Source organism: Camellia sinensis, chromosome 13 (assembly GCF_055761805.1).
Source record: "Camellia sinensis isolate YWXY chromosome 13, ASM5576180v1, whole genome shotgun sequence".
NCBI classification, from domain to species: Eukaryota; Viridiplantae; Streptophyta; class Magnoliopsida; order Ericales; family Theaceae; genus Camellia; species Camellia sinensis.
In genome coordinates this window covers 48063395-48089757 of record NC_138973.1, presented here as the reverse complement: position 1 = coordinate 48089757, position 26363 = coordinate 48063395, and the positions used below count along the sequence as shown (strand labels likewise).

The following is a 26363-nucleotide window of genomic DNA, read 5'->3' as shown; positions in this document are numbered from 1 at the left end:
GATGAGCCTAAATTTTTTTTAAAAGTACTGACAAATTTTAATGCCTGCAATTTTAACCATCCAAATTTTGAAAATGCAAAATGAAACGATATATTTGTTTATCAATCTACAAAACTTAAAATCACCATCCACTAAATGTGTTCAGCATTCAGTGACAAATCAAGTTACACTAACTTAAACAAGCCCATTTTCTAATAGATTGTCAGTTCAAGTAGTAAACTAGGAGTCATGAAACACACTTAATACGTTTGGGCCTTTAAATAGCCTCTGTTTAAAAATCCAACAAGCTGTCCTACAGCACCTAGCCACCAAAAACCCCAATTGCTGGAAGCAGCATCCAAATTTCTAATCCGTGCCCTACATCAATTATAATGTGAATAAATAATTAAAGCCTACTAATCATTAATACTAAGACAAGGCAAGTTGCATTAAACTACTCCAATGAACTGTGAAAAATAAATAAACAAATTTGCCATCTCTCTCATAACATCTAACATTAAATCATACATACATGTTCATCCACCACAATAAACAAGTTACAATGCGTAAATTTTCAACAGCATGAGTTTCAAATTGTAAAAATTTAGGTATTTGGCCAATTCCTGAAACTTCAAATATTTTTACAGCAACAAGTTATGCCTTTTCCATTTCAATCAAATAATTGCTCCACATAAATGAAACGTTCTTGACATTTCGTTCCTAATAAATCCCGAACATTTTATTTTATTTGTTATTTAACTCCAACTTAGACTTGCTTCAAAAAAAAATCTAAAGCATCATTTAAGTTAAAATAAGATCTGAATTACAAGTCAAAAAACATATTCACTGATTGCTGAATTCACTCCATGGCAGGTAGTTTTAAAATATACTCCCTCTGTCCCAATTTATTTGCCCATTTCAGGAAATCCAACTTATTAAGGAGACAAGCAGTCATTACACATCAATTCAAAATTTAAAATACTTTTAACATAATACCCTTTGATTTTGAATTTTAAAATGTGTTTATACTTGTGTTTAATGGGTAATTTTGGAAATATAAAAATTTCAATACCCAAAATAGAAAGTGGACAAATATTTTGGGATGGACCAAAATGGAAAGGTGGACAAAAAAAATGGGACAGAGGGAGTATATAATGATCTTTCATGGAATTAAAAGTTTTAAAATATAATATAAACTACCAACTGTACCCTTGAGTTTCAATTCTATAAATCCAGCTGCCAAAAGTCTTCGGACCATTAATTCAGGACCGAAGTTTTAAAGCCTTAAATTTAAACCTTTACCAACATCATGTCACTCGTCAATCTTGAAGTTATAATCATTTTTTATTCGAAATGACTCAATGAATTTCAGTCTCTTTGAGTTAAAACTATTTTTAAAGTAATAACTATTATCCAGAGGAAAGGCATTCACAGAACCAAACCTGCACAGCAGCAGCAGTTTCCATAGCTATGGCTTGACTAACCACAGTGTTGCTTTCAAAAAAACTGATAATTCGATCAATGGAATCCTTCAGATACTGGTCAAAGGTATGTCACAAGTTAGTAGTTGATATTCAAGGAATGCCAACTGTCAAAGAAAAACAGAATGATAACATACAGTCACATAACATGGAGAAGCTTTAGCAACCATACTCCAGTCCAATTTAGCATCAAAAGGCTTATAGCAAAAGACACCGACTAACGAATCATAGGCAGTTGCACTCTGCATGGAGATAAGACAAAAGAATTTAGGCTGCCAACCATAACCTGGATGTGCAGACAAGAGAGAGAGAGGATGGAGGAGCATATAAGTAGAATAAGATAATAGGACCTCGGCAAGGAGACCATTTGGTGATGACAACTGATATGATCCCAATTTCACATCAAAGACTTTGGCTTCCGGATAAAGCTTTACAAAGCAATCAAGATTGTCACAGGATAACTCAGCCAGACACTCCTGATCATCAGTAAGCTTTGAAGCATTATGTCTCATGTGAACTTCCAGTGAAATATGAAGCACATCCCCCTTGTCATGGGTTGTTAGAAATTGTCCATCATCATCTTCCTTGTATCCAATAATTTTATTCAGCTGTTCCCGGTCTTCCTCATTGAAACCCCCTGGCTCACTTTTATCCTTGTCAGATTGACTACTCCTGAAATAATGCATGCATTCACTTTAGAATCTAAAACATCTGCAAGACCAAAGAATTGAGAGAACTAAAAAGGGATCTCAAGATAGAAAAAATTACCACCCAAAAGACCACCATGACTTCTTTGATTTCTGTCTACTCAAGTATAGGTCTGATTCCATTGACTGCTCCACAAACTTGTGGGCCAGCATCCTGCAAAACGGAAAAATACCACAAGCACTAGTAATATAAATATATATCGAAAATATCTCTTAATTACTTAATTATAAGCAACTGAGTTTATTTATGAGTAGTTTTTAGTGGTATTAGTAAGTTAGTGTCTCCTTTCAGCTCTGCAGTGCCACACCATAATAATTTCTAATAACTAATGAGAAGTAAAGGTAGATGCAATAACAGCCCCCCATCCACCCAAAAAAAAAAAAAAAAAAAAACTAGTCTCCTCAAAGAGAAAAATGAAATGAAAAAGAATCGAGAGAAGAAAGGACACTCGTCAATCCTTACAATGCAACTGAAAAAATAATAATAGTAACTCTTGAAAGTAGATAGAAAAGAAGAAATTCAGAAGCATAGAACATAATACCACTAACATTTTTTTATTAAGTAAATATTCATTAAACAAATGCCACTAAAAAAAGGCACCTATTGTACACACAAAAGTATACAAAATCAAAGAACAAAAATCCCATCAAAGCATGTATATACAACGGCTCCAAAAAGTCAACAAAAATCATGCATAGAAAAAGGAAAGATCTCTCCAAACCATACAAATAAGGAGACAAAAATAATGCCCTTCAAGCACATAGTAGATCTCTCAAAACCATTGATGTTGGCCGAAAGGTACCACATTGAGGCCACTTAAGTTACATTTTTAGGCTTTCAATTTTATTTATTTAGTGGAGATGATGTGTTCCGTGCACTTGTACAGATTTGACAGGAAATATGAAAATTCAATCAAAAAGGGCGCCAAAGCAGATCCTCCGTGCAAGAAATGAAGAATCCGAGCCAGCCAAGCTTCACCGCACGTGCCGCACGAGCGGCCCACCTAGGGACGTGTGTACAGAATTTTTGGTCTGTTTTGCTGAGAATAAAAGACAAAAAAATAGCCAAACCTAGGATTCGAAAAATTAATTCAGAGAAAAGGGAGGCTAGGGTTCTAAAGAGGTGATTATTCTACCAAAGCTTGAAGGACACTTTCATGGGGGTTTCTTCCTCATCTTCTTCCTCTTCCCACTCCTCCATGAGTGGCTAGTCGTCTTTTCTAGGGTTTTGATGAAACCCTAGCCATGTAATAGTATTTTTCATTAGCTTTAATTGTGAATTGGTTTGAATGGATGTATGGATGATTTAGAAGTTTTTAATATTTGTTTCTTTCATCTCTTCAAGCATTTTACTCTCTGTAATTGTTTAATACTTTCCATACATTAGTTTTCTTTGTGTTTGTATTCAAAGTACGAGACGAGTCATGCTATGAGAGACGGATCGTATTGCTACCATAGTTTAAAGCAAACGACTCGTACTACTCGGGATGATTCGTGCCTGTATGTTGAATGCAATAACCCTCTTGATCAATATTTCAAACTTGTAGTTGTGAAATATTGGGTAGTTCAAACCGAATCGCAATTGTTGGCCAATGTTAAGTCTCATTCATGTGGTTAGTGGTGAATTCTCTGCCCTAGGATTTTTTCCGAAAATTAATATCTCAAACCCTAATTTTAATTGTCAGTATAATTCCTCAATTTCATTTAATTGCTGTTTAGTTATAAAATCAATCCTATCTTTTTTATCAAAATTAATTTAGGAATTTTGCGATTGAATTAATCTAATTTCACATTTATCCCTGTGAATCGATACCTAGATTTGCCATTATTCTAATAGAATTTGGTATAATTTAGTAATTTATTTTTGGTGTGTGTAACGACCATCATATTTTGGCGCCGTTACCGGGGACTTCTGGCAAAATTAGTTAATTTGAAGTTACATTCTTATTTTAATTTTTAGTTTAAGATTTTATACTTTCGTGTTGCTAGGTGTGCAAAGCGTTGGAAATTAGAACTATCACCGAAATGCAAGCAGAGCGCAACCGAGCTTTAAAAATAAAAACAAAAATAAAAACCGCAGCACTAAAGTGCCTAAACAGAAGCAAACACTCGCAAGCAAAGCACCAAAGTGCTAAAAAGAAAGACAAAAACTCAATTAGAGGTTGGAGACAACGTCTACACGTCAAGCACCCGCAAGACGAGTAAAGAATTTTCGTTAAACCGCTGTGAGTATTTCTCCCTTTGGTATTTTGTTTTTGTAACTTAGTACACAGAGTCGGAACTTTTTGTGTGTGTGTGGGTAGTGTATGCACGGGCGCCGTTCTTATCGCCCTGAATTGTGGAGTTTGGACCTTGAACTAAAAAGGACTCTTAGGAGACTTAGGGCCTCTGCTCGTGTTCCTAGGCTTGAATATTCATATTCATACATTGAGCCATTAGAGATGGCAAATCCAGATGTCCCGAATGTACCTAACCGGACCCTTAAAGATTATTTCACACCCACTGCATATACATCACCATTATGCATCCAATTACCCAACGCCACTGCTACTCATTATGAGATTAAGTCCAGCACCATACAAATGCTCCCATCATTCCATGGACTAACTCATGATGATCCTTACAAACATTTGAATGAATTTATGGAAATTTGCTCGACAGTGAGGATCCAGAATTTCACAAATAAGGCCTTAATGTTGCGATTGTTTCCATTCTCATTAAAGGATAAAGCCAAACACTGGCTGAATTCCTTACCTGCTAATTCAATCACAACTTGGGACCAATTATATCAACGGTTCTTGGAGAAGTACTTTCCCATAGGTAAACTGTCCCGACATTGATTCCGGTTAGCTCCTTCATGGGTCCGACAAGACTCAGTAAACTGTCCCGACATTGATTCCGGTTAGCTCCTTCATGGGTCCGACAAAACTCTGTAAACTGTCACAACATTGTCTGCTACAACGGTCCGACATGACCCCATAAACTGTCTTCTACATCGGTCTGACACCGCCATCCAGTGTCCTCTACACCGTTATGACACCACCATACAGTGTCCTCTACAACGTTATGACACCCCCATACAGTGTCCTCTACAACGTTATGACACCACCATCCAGTGTCTTCACCAATGGTCTGACACGACCATACAGTGTCTCCTATCCTCTTTTATTTTTATGTATTTTCTTGTTTTGTTACTCTCTCCAAACTCAAGTTGGTTAGTTCCTATCCCCCTTGAGTTTGCGGGGGGCTGTTAAAATCCACCCACTACACCACTACCACCTCACCTACTCCACTAAACCTAACCCACTACACCACTATCACCTCCACTTCACCTACTCCACTAAACCTAACCCACTACACCACTACCACCTCCACTTCACCTACTCCACCTACCACCTACTACCACCTACTCTTCTATATATAGGAATCATTGTAACATATCTATATATCAATCAATAATACAATCATTTCTCTTTATATATTAAATTTCTACAAAAACCAACCAACTTAGGCAAGCCATCACAAACTTTGCTCAAATGGATGGCGAGCAATTCTATGAAACGTGGGAAAGACTTCGAGACCTTCTCCAACAGTGTCTCCACCACCAAGTGCCTGATTGGCAACTTGTTCAAACATTTTATTATGGCTTAACTGAGCCACACCACCAAATGGTGGACTCATCCTGTGGTGGGACATTCATGTCCAAAAATGACGCCGAGGCATGGCAATTATTTGAGAACCTAAGTGATAATTCCCTTCACCATGCCTCCACAGCCCGGCAAGTCCGGCAACCAGTAGTTGGAGCCCCGAAAAGAGGAGGCATTTATGAGGTCGGGCAAAACCTAGAGTTAGCCCAACAAGTAGAGGCCCTGTCCCACAAAATGGACTAATTGTTAGCTGCGAGACATGCCCCTACCTGGCAAGATCAGCCTCAATTTTACGAGGCATGTGTTATTTGTGCGAGCCCTACTCATGACTTGAGTGAGTGCCCTTCGGCATCACAATTTCCGAAGTTAGTCCAAGAGCATGTGAATGCGGCTCAAGGATTCTCCAACCCGGGTAATGACCCATACTCTAATACATATAATCCGGGATGGAGAAATCACCCTAATTTTTCATGGAGACCTCCTTCACAAGGCACTTCTTACAATCCTCCACCACCAAGGCAAAATTTTAATAATTTTGCCAACCAATCATCTTACTGGCCACCGCAACCTTATAGACCCCCACAACCGTACCGGCAACCACAACCCCCGCCTGTTCCTCAGGGCAACTCTGCCTTTAAGACTCAGGTGTTGGAAGTTCTCACAGAACTTAAGGCGTTAGCACCGGTAGTTCACTCCCATACTAGAGGCCCAATTGGGTCAAATGGCTAACGACATGAATCAGAGAGAGGAGGGAAAATTACCAAATCAAACTATGGTCAATCCTAAGGGACAATACGAGGCAGAGAGTTCGGGTGGGAATGGAAAGCACCATGAGTAGGTGCAAGCGGTGATTACTTTGAGAAGTAGGAGGAAGTTAGAGCCTCAATCAGTTGTGCCTGATGCAACTAGAGCTAAGAAGAGTGACCACGGTTGTACACCCAATGAGAGCAAGGGTGAGGGGGAAACACTTAAGGGGGATGACTTAGTCCCTAACACTTCACATGAGCCCAAGGCACCATATGTGCCTAAGGCACCCTTTCCCCAATGCCTTGATACACCGTCCCCTTTTAATAAGAAAGCGGCATCTATGGAAGCAATGATGGAGGTCTTTAAACAGGTAAAAATCAACCTCCTCCTGTTGAAGGCGATTAAGCAAGTACCCTCCTATGCCAAATTTCTGAAGGACCTTTGTACGCAAAAGCGTAAATCTAGGACACACGTGTCCCAAAAGATCCTACTCACGGAGCAAGTAAGCTCTATCTTGTTAAATGACACACCTCCTAAGCTTAAGGACCCAGGTGCCCCAACCATTGCATGCATTATACGAGACCATTTCATTGATAGGGCCTTTTTAGATTTAGAGGCTAGTGTCAATCTGTTGCCGTACTGTGTGTACGAGGAATTTGGGCTTGGCGAGTTGAAGCCCACTACTGTCACTCTTTAGTTGGTTGACCAGTCCCTCAAAGTGCCACATGGCATGATTGAGGATGTGCTAGTGAAGGTCGATAGGTTTTACTTTCATGTTGACTTTTGGTTTTAGATATAGAACCGGTAGCCAGTTCTAGGAAACAAATCCCGGTGATCTTAAGTCGACCTTTCTTGGCTACAGCCAATGCAAGCATTAATTGTTGGACCGGGTTTATGGAAGTTTCATTTGGCAACATGCAAGTGAAACTTAATGTTTTTCAAGCATCCCAACAATCCCATGAGAGAGAGGAGTGCTTATTTGTGGATGTCGTGGATGAGATTGTGGAGGAAGCTTTACCCTCCATTCTTGTAGAGGACCCTCTAGAGGCTTGTCTAGCTCATTTTGGGTTTGAGAATTTAGATATTAACGGGTCGGTTGAGGAGGTAAAAGCTTTACTTAATGCTTCTTCTACATCGGATTTTCCTCCGTGGAAAGCCCAGTTTGAGTCACTTCCTCCTCTGTCGAGGGAGCCCGCCATACCATCTTTAGTCACACCACCTACACTTAAGTTGAAGCCACTCCCGGTCACACTCAAGTATGCATTTTTAGGGTCCCAGGATACTTTACCAGTCATCATTGCATCTGACTTGACTACAGAGCAAGAGAGTCAATTAATGAGTGTTCTTGTGGCACATCAGAGTGCTATAGGGTGATCGGTGGCTGATCTGAGAGGGATAGATCCCTCCGTGTGCATGCATTATATACATCTTGAGGAGGACACCAAACCTTCTCGTGAAATGCAACGGAGGCTTAATCCTAATATGAAAGAGGTGGTGAAAAAGGAAGTATTGAAACTATTAGATTCGGATATTATATACCCCATCTCAGATAGCAAGTGGGTGAGTCCCACACAAGTGGTGTCCAAGAAATCGGGCATCACTGTTGTTGAGAATGAGCGAGGAGAGTTGGTCCCCACATGAACCACTACTGGGTGGCAAGTGGGCATTGATTATAGGAGATTGAATTCCATGACTAGGAAGGACCATTTTTCTCTACCATTTATTGATCAAATTCTCGAGAGGTTAACGGGGCAGGGGTTCTATTGTTTTCTTGATGGCTACTCGATGGCTACTCGGGGTATAATCAAGTCCCGGCGGTGTACCCTGCCGACCAGGAAAAGACCATATTCACTTGCCCTTTTGGCTCTTTTGCTTATAGGCGCATGCCTTTTGGGCTACGTAATGCACCAGCGACTTTTCAACGGTGTATGATGGCTATTTTCTCTGACATGGTAGAGACATTTTTAGAGGTCTTCAGGGATGACTTCTCCATATTTGGGCCGTCTTTTGAGGAATGTCTCCAAAACTTAGCTAAAGTCCTTATTCGTTGTGTGGAGACAAATTTTATTTTGAGTTTGGAGAAGAGTCATTTTATGGTTCGCGAGGGGATAGTGTTGGGACAATTTGTGTCCCCTTGAGGTATAGAGGTTGACAAAGAGGTTGATCTCATTGCAGGTCTTCCTCCACCCAACTCTGTGCGTCAAGTTAGGTCTTTCCTAGGGCATGCAGGTTTTTACCGTCGATTCATCAAAGATTTTAATAAAATATCCCGTCCTTTGTGTAGTTTACTTGCTAAGGACGCACCTTTTGTCTTTGATGAGGCTTGTCTTAAAGCCTTTGAAACATTGCGAGCGGCCCTTTCTATTGCCCCTATCATGCAATCTCCTGAGTGGTCCCTTCCTTTCGAAATCATGTGCGATGCATCTGATTATGCCCTCGGCGCCGTCTTGGGCCAAAGGGTGAATAAAGTGCCCCATGTCATATCCTATGCTAGTCGTACTCTTTCTGATGCTCAATTGAATTACACTACCACCGAGAAAGAGTTGCTAGCTGTGGTATTTGCCCTAGATAAATTTCGGTCCTATCTCCTAGGCTCCAAGGTCATCGTCTTCACTGATTATGCTGTTTTGCGGTATTTACTATCAAAGAAAGAGACCAAACCTAGATTGATTAGATGGATTTTACTCCTTCAGGAGTTCAACCTAGAAATCCGGGACAAGAAGGGATCCGAGAATGTAGTTGCGGATCATCTATCCCGCATCTTTATTGAGCACACGAGTGGTCCCTTATCCTTGCACGACTCATTTTCGGACGAGCAACTTCTTGCGGTTTCACACGCGACCCTCCCGTGGTTTGCTCATATAGCAAATTACTTGGCAGTTGGTCAAATTCCAAAAACTTGGTCTAAGCAAGACAAAGACCGATTTTTTTCACAAGCCAAGCAGCATTTCTGGGAAAACCTGGAATTATTTAAGTATTGTCCGGATCAAGTGATTCCGCGTTATGTTCATGAGAGTGAAACCCATAGCATTCTCACCTTTTGTCACTTTCATGCATGTGGCGGCCATTTCAGTGGGCAGAAAACGGCCGCCAAGGTTTTACAATGTGGGTTCTACTGGCCCTCTATCTTCAAAGATGCCCATAACTTTTGTAGAGCTTGCGAGCGTTGTCAACGCATGGGCTCCATGTCATAGCGAGATATGATGCCAATGGCCCCTATTTTAATTGTTGAGATTTTTTATGTTTGGGGCATCGACTTTATGGGTCCCTTTCCACCATCTTTTGGCTTTGAATACATTTTGGTGGCTGTGGACTATGTTTCCAAGTGGGTGGAGGCAGTGGCAACCAGAACAAATGATCATAAGGTTGTGGTTAAATTCCTCCATGAGACCATTTTTTGTCGTTTTGGGTTCCCACGTGCCATAATTAGTGACGGTGGCAAACATTTTTGCAACCGATTCTTCGAGGCATTGGTGCGCAAATATATGATCACTCAAAAAGTTGGCACCCCTTACCATCCCCAAACTAGTGGTCAGGTAGAGGTTTCTAATAGGGAGGTTAAACACATCCTCGAGAAGACTGTGAGGCCCGATGGGAGAGATTGGTCCACTAGGTTGGTATATGCTCTTTGGGCCTACCGTACTGCATATAAGACACCCATCGGGATGTCTCCATATAGGATTGTGTTTGAAAAACCGTGTCATCTCCCTATTGAGTTAGAACACCGGGCTTTATGGGCCACTAGGAAATTCAATTTTGATATGGCCAAAGCCGGTGACCATCAAAAACTCCAACTCAATGAGTTAGAGGAGCTCTGCAATGATGCGTATGAGAGTTCTAAAATTTACAAGGCTAGAACTAAGGCATTTCATGATAAACATATTTCTCGTAAGTCCTTCGAGCCTCACCAAAAAGTGTGGCTATTTAATGCCAAATTGTGGTTGTTCCCGGGTAAACTCCGGTCTCAATGGGATGGCCCATATGAGGTTACAGAAGTCTTTCCGCATAGGGCGGTTGAAATTAAAAACCCACAAGATGGTACGACCTTCAAGGTCAATGGCCAAAGATTGAAACAGTATGTGGATAGTATTGAGAAAGGGGAGATGATTGAGGTTGTCCATCTGACGGACCCAATATATCTTCCATAGTGATTACTTTGAGTCTAGGAGACTTTAAATCCTCTAACGATGTAATTCCTTTGGTGTTAGCCATGCCCGAACGGCATCTGACGGTCTGGTATAGCCACCTAACCGTGTTTGTAGTGAGTTCCTAGGAGACCAACTGAGACGGTGGAAACTAGAGTTCTAATGGCAAAGCCTAGAACACAAAGGTTTGGAATTTCCGAGACTAGAGTCTGATTGAAATACCCCGGGGTGTGGAGATTACTTCAAAACTACCCCGGCTTGAACTCTATATGGCAGCCCCATAGGTTGAGGTAGCTTTATGCGCCTCGATTCTGGATACCGAATCAACCTAGTCTGTCACCCTGTTGGAGAATAGGAAAAGTTGCAAACACAGTTAGGGAAAAAAGTAGTACCCGTGTTTTTCACGTGAAGATTATACCCTTGTTAGGCATTCCGATATTTTCTAAAATACTATATTTATTTCGGATGTCAAATGAAGGTAGAAATGGTTTAGCATGGTTTGGGTTGTACTTGGTTTTTAATTTCTTTTCTTTAATCTTTTAAAATATATATATTTATAAAAAAAAAAATGTGTGTTGTACTTGGTTAATTTAAAAAATAAATAAATAAATAAATAAAACAAATATATATATGAATAAAAATTTGTACTTGGTCAAGTTTAAATAAATAATAATAATAAATAATAAAAAAAACCCAGACCGAATGAGCAGTTGGGCTGGGAGCACGAGCGGCCCAACCCCAAAAGGGTATTGCTTTCATGCCGCAGGAGCGGCCCACTTTCGCCGCAGGAGCGGCCCAAATTGAGCGCTCTGCGGCCCCATTTGGCACACGAACGGCCTAGCACGAGCGACCCAGTTAAAAAAAAAAAAAAACAAAAAGAGAGAGCCCGCACGAGCGGTTGGGCTGGGCGCACGAGCAGCCCAACCCCTAGAGCGTACTACTTTCACGCCGCTGGAGCGGCCAAAAATAGGCGCTCGTGTGGCCCAAATGGGCGCACGAATGGTCCAGCCAAAAAAAAAAAAACAAAAACAAAAAAAAACAAAACATACAAATTTATTTTAATTTTTTATTATTTATTTTATCTGATTTCATTTTATTTTTATTTTTATTTCTATTTCTTCTTCTTCTAATAAAAAAATCTGCAGTTTGTTTATTTATTTATTTTATATTTCATTCAAATAAAATAAAATAAAAATTTATAAAAAAAAAAATTATGTGTATATATATATTTATATATTTTTCTTTATTTTGAAAAAACAAAAAAAATAAAAAGTCTTTTAACCAAAACCTAACCCACTTTGCTGACCCTCACTTTCCCAACTCTCTCTATCTACCACCCATCTTTATCATTCTTCTTCTTCTTCTCTCTCTCTCTCTCTCTCTCTCTCTCTCTATACCCCACACACCCACAAACTCCATCAAACTCCACCATCACCAACCTTCACCCTCCTTTTTCCTCACCACCATCTCACCGCCGGCGCCCTATTTTCTCTCCGTCCGTCGAATCTCCGGTGACCACCATTTTTTCCAGCGAATCATTTTTCTTTCCCTCTTTCTTCACCACTTAAAGATATGTCTTCATCATCCCGCCGAAAACCCAAACGGCCTCGCAATGCGAACATTGCATTTAAGAATGTGCCAACCAATGCTTGGGCCACCAAACCAGTTGCATGTGATACATCCTTTGATGTGGACTTCTTTCGTCACCGTCAAACCACTGCGTGGAGCATTCAACAACTTGAAGAGCAAGGCATCCTGGGCATCTGCACCGTCACTGAACCGGCATACCAGTGCATTGTGCGACTCTTCTATCAACATATGTACATCAGCGACGAGGCCCCGGGAGCTCTTTGCTCCCTTGTTGATGGAGTGGAGTTAGTAGTCACTCCAGCTTCAATTGCCGAGGTCCTCCACTGTTCCATGGACCCTATTAATGCAGAACAGTTCCCGGTATTCACTCGAGAACTTACTATCCCGGAATTGGTGACCAAATTTTATGAGGGGCAGCAGGATGATGACAACAAGACTAGTATCCGGCGGGCTAATTTACCAGGCCGCCTTCTCTTCCTTGATGTGGTACTGAAAAAGAATGTCATTCCTCTTTGCCACAAGGAAGAGCGGCGAGGGGACTTCCTCCGTGCCTTGCATCGATTTGACTTCGGGTTTTGGGTTGACATCCCTACTTTGATCTACAACCAGATGCATCGAATCTTTAATGAAGTCAAAATACGCAATACTCGGGGCAGTTCTACATGGGCCCTTCCTTTTGCCAATCTCATTACTGCGCTCATCAAAGACCAACAGACATACCCACTTCAGGCCAATGAGGTTTAACTTCCGCCGCCCACATTTTATGGTAAAACCCACTGGCATCAAACCACTGCTCGCCTGCCGCCTCCACTAGTCCTCCCCGAAGCCCCGGCTAATCCTAATGATGCTCCAGTCGAGCCCACCGCCGCACTAGCGCTAGCGCCACCACCATTCCATATGACGAGGACGCAATATCAGGCTCTTTTGGATAATCAAGCCGTCGTTCAGCAATCTGTGGTTGATCTAAGGACCGACTACCAGGCTTATCAGGATTACTCACAAGCGACATTTGATGGGTACCAGCAGTCAGTTGCCTCTCTGCAAACTGACTTCTATGCATACCGGGATTCGAGTGGGCAGCGATTTGATCAGTTTGATCAGCGGTTTAATCACCATGGCACTAGGGTTCATGATGAGGCGTTCGAGACTCGGACACTGATGCATGCCCTATTTGAGCAACATTTCCCACCACCGCCAGATCCACATCAGTGATTTCTGTATATTTCCTTTATTTTCTTTTATACTGTACCAAAAAAAAAAAAGGAACTTTTTTTTTCAAAATGTGTGTTTGGGTGTCCTTGCCTCGCTGGATGTGCACCCACGTTGTCTAGTAAGATCCTCTCTCATTTTTTACTATCTACTGTATCATTGCTTACATTAAGAACAATGTTATATTCCAGTTGGGGGGTGAGGGTATTTGTAATAACCATTCATGTTTGTACTTGCTGCACTTGATTGCACCACTTCACTTAATGTTTACTTTGTGCCAGTATGGTAATGATATGAGCATATGTTAATTGGAGAACATAGTGGGCTTGTATGAAAAGGGTTTATTGGGTAAATACTCACATGTGATGTTTACACTAGGATAGTTGTTTGTGTTTGTGTTTGTGTTTGTGGTGTTAGTATACTTGTCATGAGTATGCCTTAATTCACATGAACACACTATCATAGCGGTGACCTCTTTATTATAATCCCTAGTGTACATCATTGATAATGGCTAAGATTGCAGAAAAGAATAAATGAGTAGCCAAGATTCTCTATAAAAATAAATAAATAAATAAATTAAAATAAAAATAAAAAACACTTGACTTGTTTGGGTTTGTAGCCTCTTAAACTCAAGTTATTAAGCCCGTAGGGGTGCCTCTACACCTAGTGCCCTAAAACCGTCTGATTTGGGAGTCATTGGCCCAATACTTGCTACATGGGTTAATTAGAAAGCTTAAGGGATCTAGACATTGCACAGTTAAGGAAAAATAAGAATGACTTGTTCGGATTCGTAGCCTTTTTCAGCTCGAGTTATTAAGCCCGTAGGGGTGTCTCTACACCTAGTGCCCTAAAACCGTCTAGTTTGGGAGTCATTAACCCAATGCTTGTTATATGGGTTGACTAGAAAGCTTAATGGATCAAGACATTACACAGTCTTTAAAAAAAAAACAAAAAAAAAATTTGAGAATCTGGGTTGCAACAGTTTAGTTTTTTTGTATATGTTGAGTGTTATTATGAGTTACACTGGGCTATTATAGTGGACAGTTAACTAATATGGAGATTGCACTCTACACCGAGGGTACTAATGATGTGTCTACTAGCATTCACAAGTACAGGGGACTTTACTTTTGTATAAACTGAATTGTGGTTTTGGCTCAATAGATTCCTTCATACTTGTCCACTGTGTCTTCAATGACTCATCATGTCTTAATATCATACTGTAGTGGCACATAAGTTGGTTGTTGTGTGGAGTAGTATGGTTAATTGTGTTAGCATATTATATTAGCCGAAAGTTACACTAGGGTCTGTAATCATTTTATGCCCTCAGGGATCATCTTGTAATTGTATTTCTTGTAAACCCTAATCTTCATTTATAAATAGGGGGTGATATTCTATCATACCCTAAGCTAGTTACCCAAGCTTCATGGTATCAGAGCTACACCTCTAGGGTTAGGGTTCAAAACGTACCTAGTTGGATCATCTGCTGGGTCGATCTTCAGTCACCGTCGTCACTCTGTTTCGTCTTCATCAGCCGTTGGATCATCTGCTTCGTCTTCGTCTTCGTCTCGGCTCCTCAGCTCGTTGATCTCCTCCAACCGTTCATCGCTCGTCTTCATCGCCCTCGTCGTCCTCAGCTTGTCGCTCGTCTTCGTCACTCGTCGTCGTCGATCTGGTATGATATAGCCTCGCTTTTGGCTTACACCCTAGTATATATCAATATATATATATCCTGATATAGCCTGGTATATATAAATATATATATCACACCGTACATGTATACATAAATAAATAAATTAAATAAAATAAAATAAAAACAAAAAATAAAAAAAAAATAAAAAATGATTTCTTAATTTTGTTATATCTTTATAGTGGTCATTGTGCCTGTTATCTCACTACCACCTTCCAGGTTTGTGATTGCCACTAGTTTTGTTGCGGGTTCAGTAGTATTGTATCCATGACAGATTCCACCAGTGTGTCCCCTTCTTCTCAAACACCAAAGAGTGAGAGTCCCATTCTACCTACTACCATGATTGAGAACCCCAACCCTAGTCTGAAAATCACCACCTCTCTATTTAATGGTCAGAACTACCTAGGATGGCCTCAAAGTTTGACTATGTTTTTGAAGAGCAGAGGGAAGATGGGATATGTTGATGGCAAGATACAGGCACCTAGTACCACTGACTCAGGTTATGACCAATGGGAGATTACCAACTCTTTAATTATGAGTTGGCTTATCCATTCGATGGTTCCAAAACTTGGTGAGGCTACTTGTCTATGGAGATTGCCCAGGACGTTTGGGAGGCTGTGGCTGTTACCTATTCCCGCAAAGGGAATTTTTCACAGGCATTTGAGTTGCGCCGCTCTATTGAGAGCTCACTTCAGGGAGAGCAGACTGTTCTTCAGTACTTCACTTTCCTCACCAACGGCTGGAAACGCCTTGACCACCTGGAAGACTATAAGCTCGTTTGCCCTACTGATTCTGTCGAGTACAAGAAGTTCATCGCACGGGAACGGGTCTGTAAATTTTTGGCCGGCCTAAATGTGGAGTATGATCCAGTTAGGGGTCGAGTTCTGAGTATGGACACTCTTCCTTCACTTCAGGAGGCATTTGCCTATGTACAGAATGAGGAGAGTCGCCGGTCTGCTATGATGTCCCTTGTCTCTACTGACCGTTCCGCTTTACTGTCTACTCCTCGAGATGGCCTCAGCCTGCCTCCTCCGTCTGCTGCTAAGGAGTCTGTATTCTGTGATTATTGCAAGAAGCCGCGGCATACTCGTAAGACGTGTTGGAAGCTTCATGGGACTCCATCCGGGGGTCGAGGTGATCGGTCTGGTTCTCGAGGAGGTCGGTCAGGCCAATCTAGAGGACGCGGTTCCTATTCCCGGGCTCATCAGTCTAGTGCCGTTGATACCCTTGATTCTACTTCTACTTCTGTTACCCAAGCTTCTGATACTGAGCTGGAGGATGCTTTGCGCCAATTGTTGGACCGCCGATCTTCTACTGCTCTCAATACCGCTTCCTCGTCCTTTGCCCGCTCAGGTAACTTAGCATCTCCTCCTTGTGCTTTCCTGTGTCATAAATCTTTGCCTTGGATTATTGATTCTGGTGCCTCAGATCATATGCTGGCTCCTCTGATCTTTTCTCTGACTATAAGCCCTCTTCAGGTCAGGACAAAGTTAGGATTGCCGATGGTACTGTTTCTTCCATTTCTGGAAAAGGTTTAGTCCAAGTCACTCCTACCATACATCTATCTTCTGTTCTCCATGTTCCCAAGTTTTCTGTTAATCTGTTATCCTTAAGTCGTCTTACCCAGGATTTGAATTGTAGTGTGACGTTTTTTCCTGATCATTGTCTTTTTCAGGACCTTGTCACAGGGAGGACGATTGGCAGTGGTAGTACAGAAAATGGTCTCTACTTCCTAGATCAAACGGAAAAATTTGCTTATTCTTCCACCACGTCTTCTACTACCCCCGCTGATTTATGGCTGTGGCATCGGCGTCTTGGGCATCCCTCATTTCATTTACTTAAGCATTTATTTCCTTCTAGTTTTGCAAATCATCATGTGTCTGACTTTCTTTGTGAGTCTTGTCAACTTGGAAAACAACATAGAGCTTCTTTTGCTCCCCGTTTGAATAAAAGCTTCGTTCCTTTTTCATTAATACATTCTGATGTTTGGGGTCCCTCTCGTGTTCTGTCTGTGAAAGGTCATCGCTGGTTTGTTACATTTATTGATGATTTTTCTCGTGCTACTTGGGTGTATCTAATGAAAAATAAGAGTGAGGTTTTCTCTGTGTTTCGCACTTTTCATAAGATGATTTGTACTCAGTTTGGGGCCACTATCAAAATATTTCGTTCTGATAATGGCGGGGAATACATAGATTCTGGGTTAGGACAATATTTACTCATGCATTATCCATCAGACCTCTTGCACCAATACCCCTCAACAAAATGGGGTGGCTGAACGCAAGAATCGGCATCTTCTTGACATGGCTCGGTGCATGTGTTTTTTTATGAATGTGCTTCGGCCCTATTGGGGCGACGCTGTTCTCACCGCTGCCCATCTTATTAATCGTCTCCCTACCCAGGTCTTGGACAAACAGGCTCCGCTTCACGTCCTCCTCGGTTCTCCGTCCTTATTTTCTATTCCTCCCAAAATATTTGGTTGTGTCTGTTTTGTCCATAATCACTCTCCCTCTCGTGGTAAGTTGGACCCTCGCTCCCTCAAGTGTGTTTTCCTTGGTTACTCTCCTACTCAAAAGGGATATAAATGTTACCACCCTTCTTCTCGTAAGTGGTTTGTGTCCATGGATGTAACTTTTTTTGAGTCCCAGTCCTATTTCTTATCCTCTCCGGTGTCACCGTCCTTATTTCCGGGAGAGCCTTGGTGTGAAGTGAGTACTGTGCCTCCTATGGTGGAACCAGTTGTTCTTGCACCACCCTCTACTACTGTGCTTCCTATGGTGGAACCAGTTGTTCTTGCACCCCCTCTTCTACTGGGACTATAGAACCCACTGTCACCAAGAATAAGGACGGGCATGTTTATGTCCGGGACATAGACAGAAAACAAGTTAACTGGATACACGGGACCGTTTCTGCTACTCCACTGCCATCTCCTGCTTCTGATGAGAGTCTAGGTAACTTTGAATCTCTTGAGTCCATTGATCTTGATGTTCCTATTGCCAAGAGGAAGGGTGTGAGATCTTGTACTCAACATTCTATCTCACAGTTTGTATCATACTCTCATTTGTCATCCTCATATAGAGCGTTTGTATCCAATATTTCCTCTGTTAGCATTCCTAACCATTTTCAGGATGCTCTTGCTACCTCTGAGTGGAAACTCGCCATGATTGAGGAAATGAAAGCACTTAGGAAGAATGGCACTTGGGAATTGACTGAGTTACCTACGGGCAAACGACCTGTGGGATGTAAATGGGTATATACTGTGAAACACAAAGCAGATGGGTCTATTGAGCGTTACAAGGCAAGACTTGTGGCAAAAGGGTTTACTCAGACATATGGCATTGATTATCAGGAGACCTTCGCACCCGTGGCTAAAATGAATTCAGTCAGAATACTTCTCTCTCTAGCAGCTAATCTAGATTGGCCGCTTTATCAGTTTGATGTCAAGAATGCTTTTCTCCATGGTGACCTCAAAGAAGAAGTATATATGGACATTCCTCCGGGTTTTGAGGATCATCAAACAGAAGGCAAAGTATGCAAATTTCGGAAGTCATTATATGGTCTCAAACAGTCTCCAAGGGCTTGGTTTGAGAGATTAACTCAGGCTATGTTTAAATATGGCTTCAAACAAAGTCAGGCAGATCACACATTGTTTGTGAAACATTCCTCACGCGGTAAGACTACAGCACTTATTGTTTATGTAGATGACATAGTTCTTACAGGCAATGATAGTGGGGAAATACCTCTGTTGAAGAAATATTTAACTAAAGAGTTTGAAATCAAAGACTTGGGAAGCTTGAAGTATTTTCTGGGAATTGAAGTTGCTCGCTCTAAGGATGCAATATTTATCTCACAGAGAAAATATGTGCTTGACCTGTTGAAGGAAACTGGGATGCTTGGCTGCAAGGCATGTGCCACCCCACTGGAACCCAATCAGAAATTGGGGGATGATGAAGGAGGAGAAGTTGTGGATAAGGGGAGCTATCAACGATTAGTGGGTAAGCTCATTTACCTATCTCACTCCCGTCCTGATATTGCTGTTGCTGTCAGTGTAGTTAGTTTATGCATGCTCCTCATCAGATTCACTTTGAGGCAGTTATGAGAATCTTGAGGTATTTGAAGTCTGCTCCTGGTAAGGGTCTGTATTTTTCAAAGTATGATCATCTTCGTGTAGAAGCCTATACAGATGCTGACTGGGCTGGGTCAGTAACTAATAGGAGATCAACTTCAGGGTATTGCACATTTGTTGGCGGCAACCTAGTTACTTGAAGGAGTAAGAAACAGAATGTGGTTGCTAGGTCAAGTGCAGAAGCTGAGTTTAGAGCTATGGCACAAGGTGTGCGTGAACTTTTATGGATCAAGTTATTGTTGAGTGATCTAGGTATTGATCAGACAGACAGACTCCATGCGGTTATACTGTGATAATAAGGCCGCCATCAACATCGCTCACAATCCAGTTCAACATGACAGGACAAAACATGTTGAGATTGATCGCCACTTCATTAAGGAGAAACTCACTAGTGGTACCATTTGTACTCCTTTTGTCCAGTCTGGTGAACAACTTGCTGACATTCTCACCAAGGGGGTTGGGAATAAACCATTTCATGACATATTAGGCAAGCTGCGCATGAGAGATATCTTCGCACCAGCTTGAAGGGGAGTGTTAGCATATTATATTAGCCGAAAGTTACACTAGGGTCTGTAATCATTTTATGCCCTCAGGGATCATCTTGTAATTGTATTTCTTGTAAACCCTAATCTTTATTTATAAATAGGGGGTGATATTCTATCATACCCTAAGCTGGTTACCCAAGCTTCAAATTGTTGTTGAGCAGATATGAATATGTTGATATTTGTGGGTATCATTTCTAAAAGCCCTCACGAGATTATACTCGTCCACTTGGGGTAACCTTGTAGTTTAAAGGCATGTTGCATATGCTAAATGCAATTGTGATCCCTACGAAAGTGATTGAAAGTATTTTACTTTTCTTATTTCTTTTGTTTTGCTTGAGGACTAGCAAAATGTAAGTTGGGGGGTGTGATGTTGGCCGAAAGGTACCACATTGAGGCCACTTAAGTTACATTTTTAATCTTTCAATTTTATTTATTTGGTGGAGATGATGTGTTCCGTGCACTAATACAGATTTGGTAGGAAATATGAAAACTCAATCAAAAAGGGCGCCAAAGCAGATCCTCCGTGGAAGAAGTGAAGAATCCGAGCCAGCCAAGCTTCACCTCACATGCGGCCAAGCTTCACCGCACGTGCGGCCCACCACCGCTCATGGGGCCCACGTGGGCACTCGAGCGGCCCACCTAGGGACACGTGCACAGAATTCTTGGTCTGTTTTGCTGAGAATAAAAGACAAAAAAATAGCCAAACCTAGGGTTCGAAAAATTAATTCAGATGAAAGGGAGGGTAGGGTTCTAAAGAGGTGATTATTCTACCAACGCTTGAAGGGCACTTCCATGGGGGTTTGTTCCTCATCTTCTTCCTCTTCCCACTCCTCCATGAGTGCTAGTCGTCTTTTCTAGGGTTTTGAAGAAACCCTAGCAATGTAATAGGATTTTTCATTAGCTTTAATTGTGAATTGGTTTGAATGGATGTATGGATGATTTAGAAGTTTCTAATATTTGTTTCTTTCATCTCTTCAAGCATTTTACTCTCTGTGATTGTTTAATACTTTCCATACATTAGTTTTCTTTGTGTTTGTATTCAAAGTACGAGACGAGTCATGCTATGAGAGACGGGTCGTATTGCTACCATAGTTTAGAGCAAGCGACTCGTACTACTCGGGATGATTCGTGCCTGTATGTTGAATGCGATAACCCTCTTGATCAATATTTCAAACTTGTAGTTGTGAAATATTGGGTAGTTCAAACCAAATCGCAATTGTTGGCCAATGTTAAGTCTCATTCATGTGGTTAGTGGTGAATCCTCTGCCCTAGGATTTTTTCCGAAAATTAATCTCTCAAACCCTAATTTTAATTGTCAGTACAATTCCTCAATTTCATTTAATTGTTGTTTAGTTATTAAATCAATCCTATCTTTTTTATCAAAATTAATTTAAGAATTTTGCGATTGAATTAATCTAATTTCACATTTGTCCTTGTGGATCGATACCTGGACTTGCCATTATTCTAATAGAATTTGGTATAGTTTAGTGATTTATTTTTGGTGTGTGTAACGACCCATCAACCACAAAAACACCAGTGATTCATCTCACATATATATATATATATACAAGGTAGACCTCTCAACAAAGACCAAATACATATGTACCCGCACGTATACATGGTGAAGCATGTTTATGGACTCTAAAATTCTAAAATCACTAATGAGTAATGATGCTTTCTCAAATCCAGAAATTTTGTATATATTATCTAAAAGCTATCATAAACGAGTCAACAAACACATGGAATACGGACAAATTTCCCACTCGCACCAAAGATTCACATCCCTCAAAACTACATAAAAATAAACTTACCATAACATAATACTATGAAATGTTAAGCGAGGAAAGAAGATACCTCCACTGAAGTATGAGGTCAATATCAAGTTCACGATCCAGTTCCTCAATTTCTTTGTTGTCATCAACCACTGCCCGACTGAGGTCCGATTTCAGAAGTGAAGCATACAGAGATATATATTTCTTGCGCAAACTTGCATACCTAAGGACCTGCTCCCATGACAATCTCCCACTGCCAACAGATTAAAAAAAAAAAAATTAAAAAATTGCCACATGTAGAAGTGAGAACCCAAATTCGACTAGCAAGATAGAAATAAAATTAAAAGGATAAATAGATAAATAAATGAAAAGAGAATTCCAAATAGAAGGAAAACAAAAGGATTAAAAAAAAAAAAAAAAAAAAAAAAAGAGCAAAGAATGAAATTATCATAGAGGAATACAGAAGTAATAATAAACAGAGAAGCAGCAGCAAAAGAAGGATACACAAGTAGTACTCAATCCAGACAATCCATAACCCCGACACAAGCCATTTTCTCTCCATCATCTGAAACTCCATTTGTTTTCTTTTCAAAGGGAGACACAACTAAAGTGCACTAAGTGACTGTGTCCACAGCAGGTGCAAAGTGCAACATACTTCAGCAACAGAGCAAAAATAGGAGTCGATTCAGCTGAATTCAGTACGAAGGAGAAACGAAGTAACAAAGTATGAAACTAGGAGAAATAAGAGACGAAAACCAACACTCCAAAACAGGTGCCGTAGTAGTGTCAGACACGGCGGGGATAGGAACGAGACATGCCATCTAGCATGCCCCTTTATTTAATTAATTTGTTTTGAGGGGACACTCCAACTAATTTTTCTCCCATCTTCTTTAGTGCTTTTGATGGATGTTCGATATTGAATGTTTATTACTTTTTGTTTAGATTTAAATAATTAATAGATCATTCATAAATAAAAAAAAGACAAACTGTAAAAAGTTAACTTAAGTCTAGGGTTTTGTATATATATTAAATTAGTATTAGATTTTGTTAATTTTGATTGTTTATAGACGTAATATTAATCTACATATCAAATAAAAATATATTTAATATTTCCGTATTCCCATCGTGTCCATGTCCCATTTTTTTTTAAATCACCATGTCCCGTGTCCATGCTTCTTAGAAAGAGACAGTTACTAGGAATGGCTGAGGGGTAAGGAAGAGTGTATCTGTGTTGAAATTATTTCTCTTCTGGTTATTTGCCTAGCCTGGGAGCTCTTACCATAATTTTGTTTAAGACCACCTCCCTCCTTCAAAAAAAATCTGTGCTAAAAAATTTTTTATCTGATTTTCTGTGTCTTTGATCCTCTTGAAACCTATGCCATTTGCTATTTGACTCTGTCAACCTTTAATGGGAACAAGCTACCCTACTCATATATAGATCAAAACCAATATCATGTAACTTAATAATAATACCAGTAAAAATATTTTAAGTTATAACATAATCAATTCTCAAATCTGAACAGTTTCTTAGGACCTTGCCTCAGGTTTCTGAAAATACACTGCATTGCACTCCCTTGCTCTTTTTTCCTTTTTTTTCCCAGCCACTCCTCTTTAAATGTCAATTACATGAACAGGAATTGATACATCATCCTCCAATTTTATAAAGCACCCATTTTACCCTTATTAAAGTTTATCAATTCAGAAAAACTCCATGACACCTTCATTCCAAGTCGTAAGAAAAGTCAATGGAAAAAGTAACAATATAGTGCAAAAATAGTCATCCCATTGAAAAATAAAATAAACTATAAAAATTCATCATCTCATTGTGAGATGTTATGTTATATTAGTTAATATTTGAGGGTAGTTTAGGCATAAGCTATGTATTTAGCATTTTAGGGTTTCTTATGTTTTACCTATTTAATATTGGTTTAGCATTGTAATCATTATTCAATTCATCAATAATACATATAGTTCTTTTCGTTACGTCAACTATCATGGTTTCAAAGCCATAGTACTCGAGGATAGGTAGGGTGCGTGTCCTTGGCTTGCACGCCGCAGGTGCTGCCAAGTGAGCATGTTGGGCGTGAAGGACGGTGTGAAGCAAAGTCCCACACTGCCTAAGTACTAAAGTAATGTTAAGTACATAAGCGTGAGGGCACCCTCACCTCTTGAGCTAGCTTTTGGGGTTGAGTTCTACCCAAAAAAGTGTCACACTCACCACCTCATTCCTGGTCATTAAGTTACCCCAACCAGCTTCCCTGCCACAACCAGTCAACAAATATACTGGCAACAACTATACCTCCACTACAATTAGACCAAAATTTCAGCAACATCACCATAGTTGTCAATGTTAAACCATACCCAACATCTATAACCTCTATTAAAGCATCAACCTTCCTTCTCTAAGAAAACTATTGATCTCTCTTTAGCTTTGTTGTGGCTTCTTTTATTTTTGTGGCCATTAATGAATTGTCCTGCAACTAATTTAGGGTGGAGAGGAGCGCGTTTGAAATTTGAGTTGAATTGAGATCCCAATAATATAATCTCAACTGTGAAAGAATGAATTAGAAGGTGCCATTATCCAAGCAACTGTTTGGGAGATCTATACCTTGAGTTCAATTGACTGAATAATGTATATATATATATAAACATATATAGATGACTGCTGTAGGTGTGTGTTTGGGTGTGTCAATATGTGGTGGAATGGGGAGGCGCGCATGCACAGATATTTATGCGGTGGACTGTAGGGAGGGATCAACTTCGAAAATATTTATTATGAAAGCCTGCATTGCCAAACATTCAGCTATAGACATCAAGGAGGTAATCTATAAACAAAAGCTCAATTTCCTAAAATCTCAGTTGCAGTGGAGGAAAATGGGAAAAGAAAATGAAGACTTAAGTAGAAAAGAACGAGCCAGTTAGATACCTAGCCTTCTTCATCTCATCTGAAACAGCTTTATAAGCATACTTCCACCAAGATCTCGGATCGGATTTCACAGCAACAAACGGGCGCAAATGAGCATGTTTCAATCGTTGATTAAAGGCAGCAAAGTTATCAGCTAATTTTAGTAAATCCCTATAACCATTCTGCAAACATTAAAAGTATTTAGCCTTCCAACACCATTTAAAATGTGTTAGCCTCAGAACCAGCATAGAGAAGATAAGTAGATCAACCTTTGACAAACAGAGAGTAACATCATCCAAGTTTACTGCTGCTTTTTGTCGAGGTTGACCACTATTAGCAAATTCATTTGGCCGCAGCTTTGAGTACTTTGCATTTCCAGTCACTGGTTGCAGGACATAAGTGTGCCTTCTAAGACTGTCAGCTGGTTTGCCGTCCTTCGTGCCAAATTTAAAAACCTGTCGCTCATGGGAGTGCCCTATGATTCAGTTCCAAAACGTAGAAATTAGGTGCAAGTTGGTAACTTTAGCAAACAGTACATACCTGACGCCATTCCTCTGGTAGCAAATCCTCCCATGGCTTATCAACATGCCATGGACAACAATCAGAATCCAAATAAACAGCCAGACCCTCAAGTTCTACGGACTGTAAAACAATGAGTACAAAAGAAACATGTGAACGGACAGAAATGATGAAACCTCACATCAAAAAATCATTCAGCTGGGACAAGGGAAAGCAAAAGGTTTATTATCTCCACCATAATTAACACCAAATTAAACATACAAGTAAAACAAGGAAAGGAAACACATTCTGACTAGTTTAAGTAAATACTTCCAACAAAGATGATCAAGTAAAAGAGGTATTGAAATTGAAGCATATAAATTTTTTTTTTTAAAAAATGAACTTTTCAAAAGTAGCACAAAACTTTGAGCTTTCTATTTTCTTTCAGCTGGTGAATGACGAGTTTTTACAGGCAGGCAAACCACATGGGAGAGTGTAAAGTGAAAGGCACAAGTACAGGAAAGATGTGAAGGTTACGTTAAAAAATAACATGAGGTTCACTACACAGATAGAAAATAGCATACATATGGAACTGTCATCCCTATAATATTAAGAATGGAAAGAAAATCAACGAGGTAGATATTATTAGTCACCATGCTCATAAAATAGCAGCACAAGGTCAACACATCATAAAAAATAAATTTATGAGCCTCTTGTATAGGTGGGTAATAGTGAACCGATGGCTGGATTCCCTCCCCCCCCCACCCCCACACACACCCCCTTCCCGCTTTTTTTTGGGCATTCTGGAGAGAATTTTGAGCCACATCAGATGACTTGTAGTGTTCTTGTGGTTTTTTTGGCTTCATATACTAGTAGATGTACATAGGTGGCATCCCCTTTTAATGCCTTCTATATTTAACTAAGAAATAAGAATTATAACATTACCAAAGGCATTAAGAAACAAAACCAGCCACGCAGACCGTCCAGAAATCCCATTTTTTATACAGATGCAATAATATAACAATCACCAACGACTTCATTTCTTAGAAAATTAAACATTTACTGTGAACCTAGACAAATATGGCAGCAAGTTGACAAAAGAGGAAATTCCTTTTAACACTAGTTAATGGTGTAAAAAAATAATAAAAATAATTTTTAAAATAATAAAAAAAGGAGAGAGAGAGAGAGAGAGAGAGAACCTTCTGAATGCGGTCTAGTGCACCCCCTGTAACAAAAGTCTCTGTTCCGTTATCATCAACTGTCACAGCTGACAGCCTCTCCAAGGTTACACCAGCTGCAAATGGGTGACCGGGATTGCTACAAATTGG

At 40.2% G+C, this 26363-nt stretch overlaps 1 protein-coding gene across 6 annotated transcripts in view; it reads right to left on the bottom strand.

Annotated features, from left to right (window-relative positions):
- The window catches only part of LOC114279888 (pleckstrin homology (PH) domain-containing protein), a 151017-nt gene that overhangs the window by 101353 nt on the left and 23301 nt on the right, over positions 1 to 26363 (bottom strand). For 5 of the 6 annotated variants that reach the window (XM_028222172.2, XM_082903825.1, XM_082903823.1 and 2 more), the window contains exons 6-14: positions 26235 to 26352; positions 25078 to 25179; positions 24807 to 24992; positions 24559 to 24719; positions 21715 to 21885; positions 2229 to 2321; positions 1811 to 2132; positions 1598 to 1702; positions 1422 to 1517 (exon numbers count right to left, since the gene is read on the bottom strand). In XM_028222172.2, coding sequence (XP_028077973.2) covers positions 1422 to 1517; positions 1598 to 1702; positions 1811 to 2132; positions 2229 to 2321; positions 21715 to 21885; positions 24559 to 24719; positions 24807 to 24992; positions 25078 to 25179; positions 26235 to 26352 — 1354 coding nt within the window. The remainder of the gene's footprint in view (positions 1 to 1421; positions 1518 to 1597; positions 1703 to 1810; positions 2133 to 2228; positions 2322 to 21714; positions 21886 to 24558; positions 24720 to 24806; positions 24993 to 25077; positions 25180 to 26234; positions 26353 to 26363) is intronic. The other variant, XM_082903827.1, reaches the window with a different exon arrangement.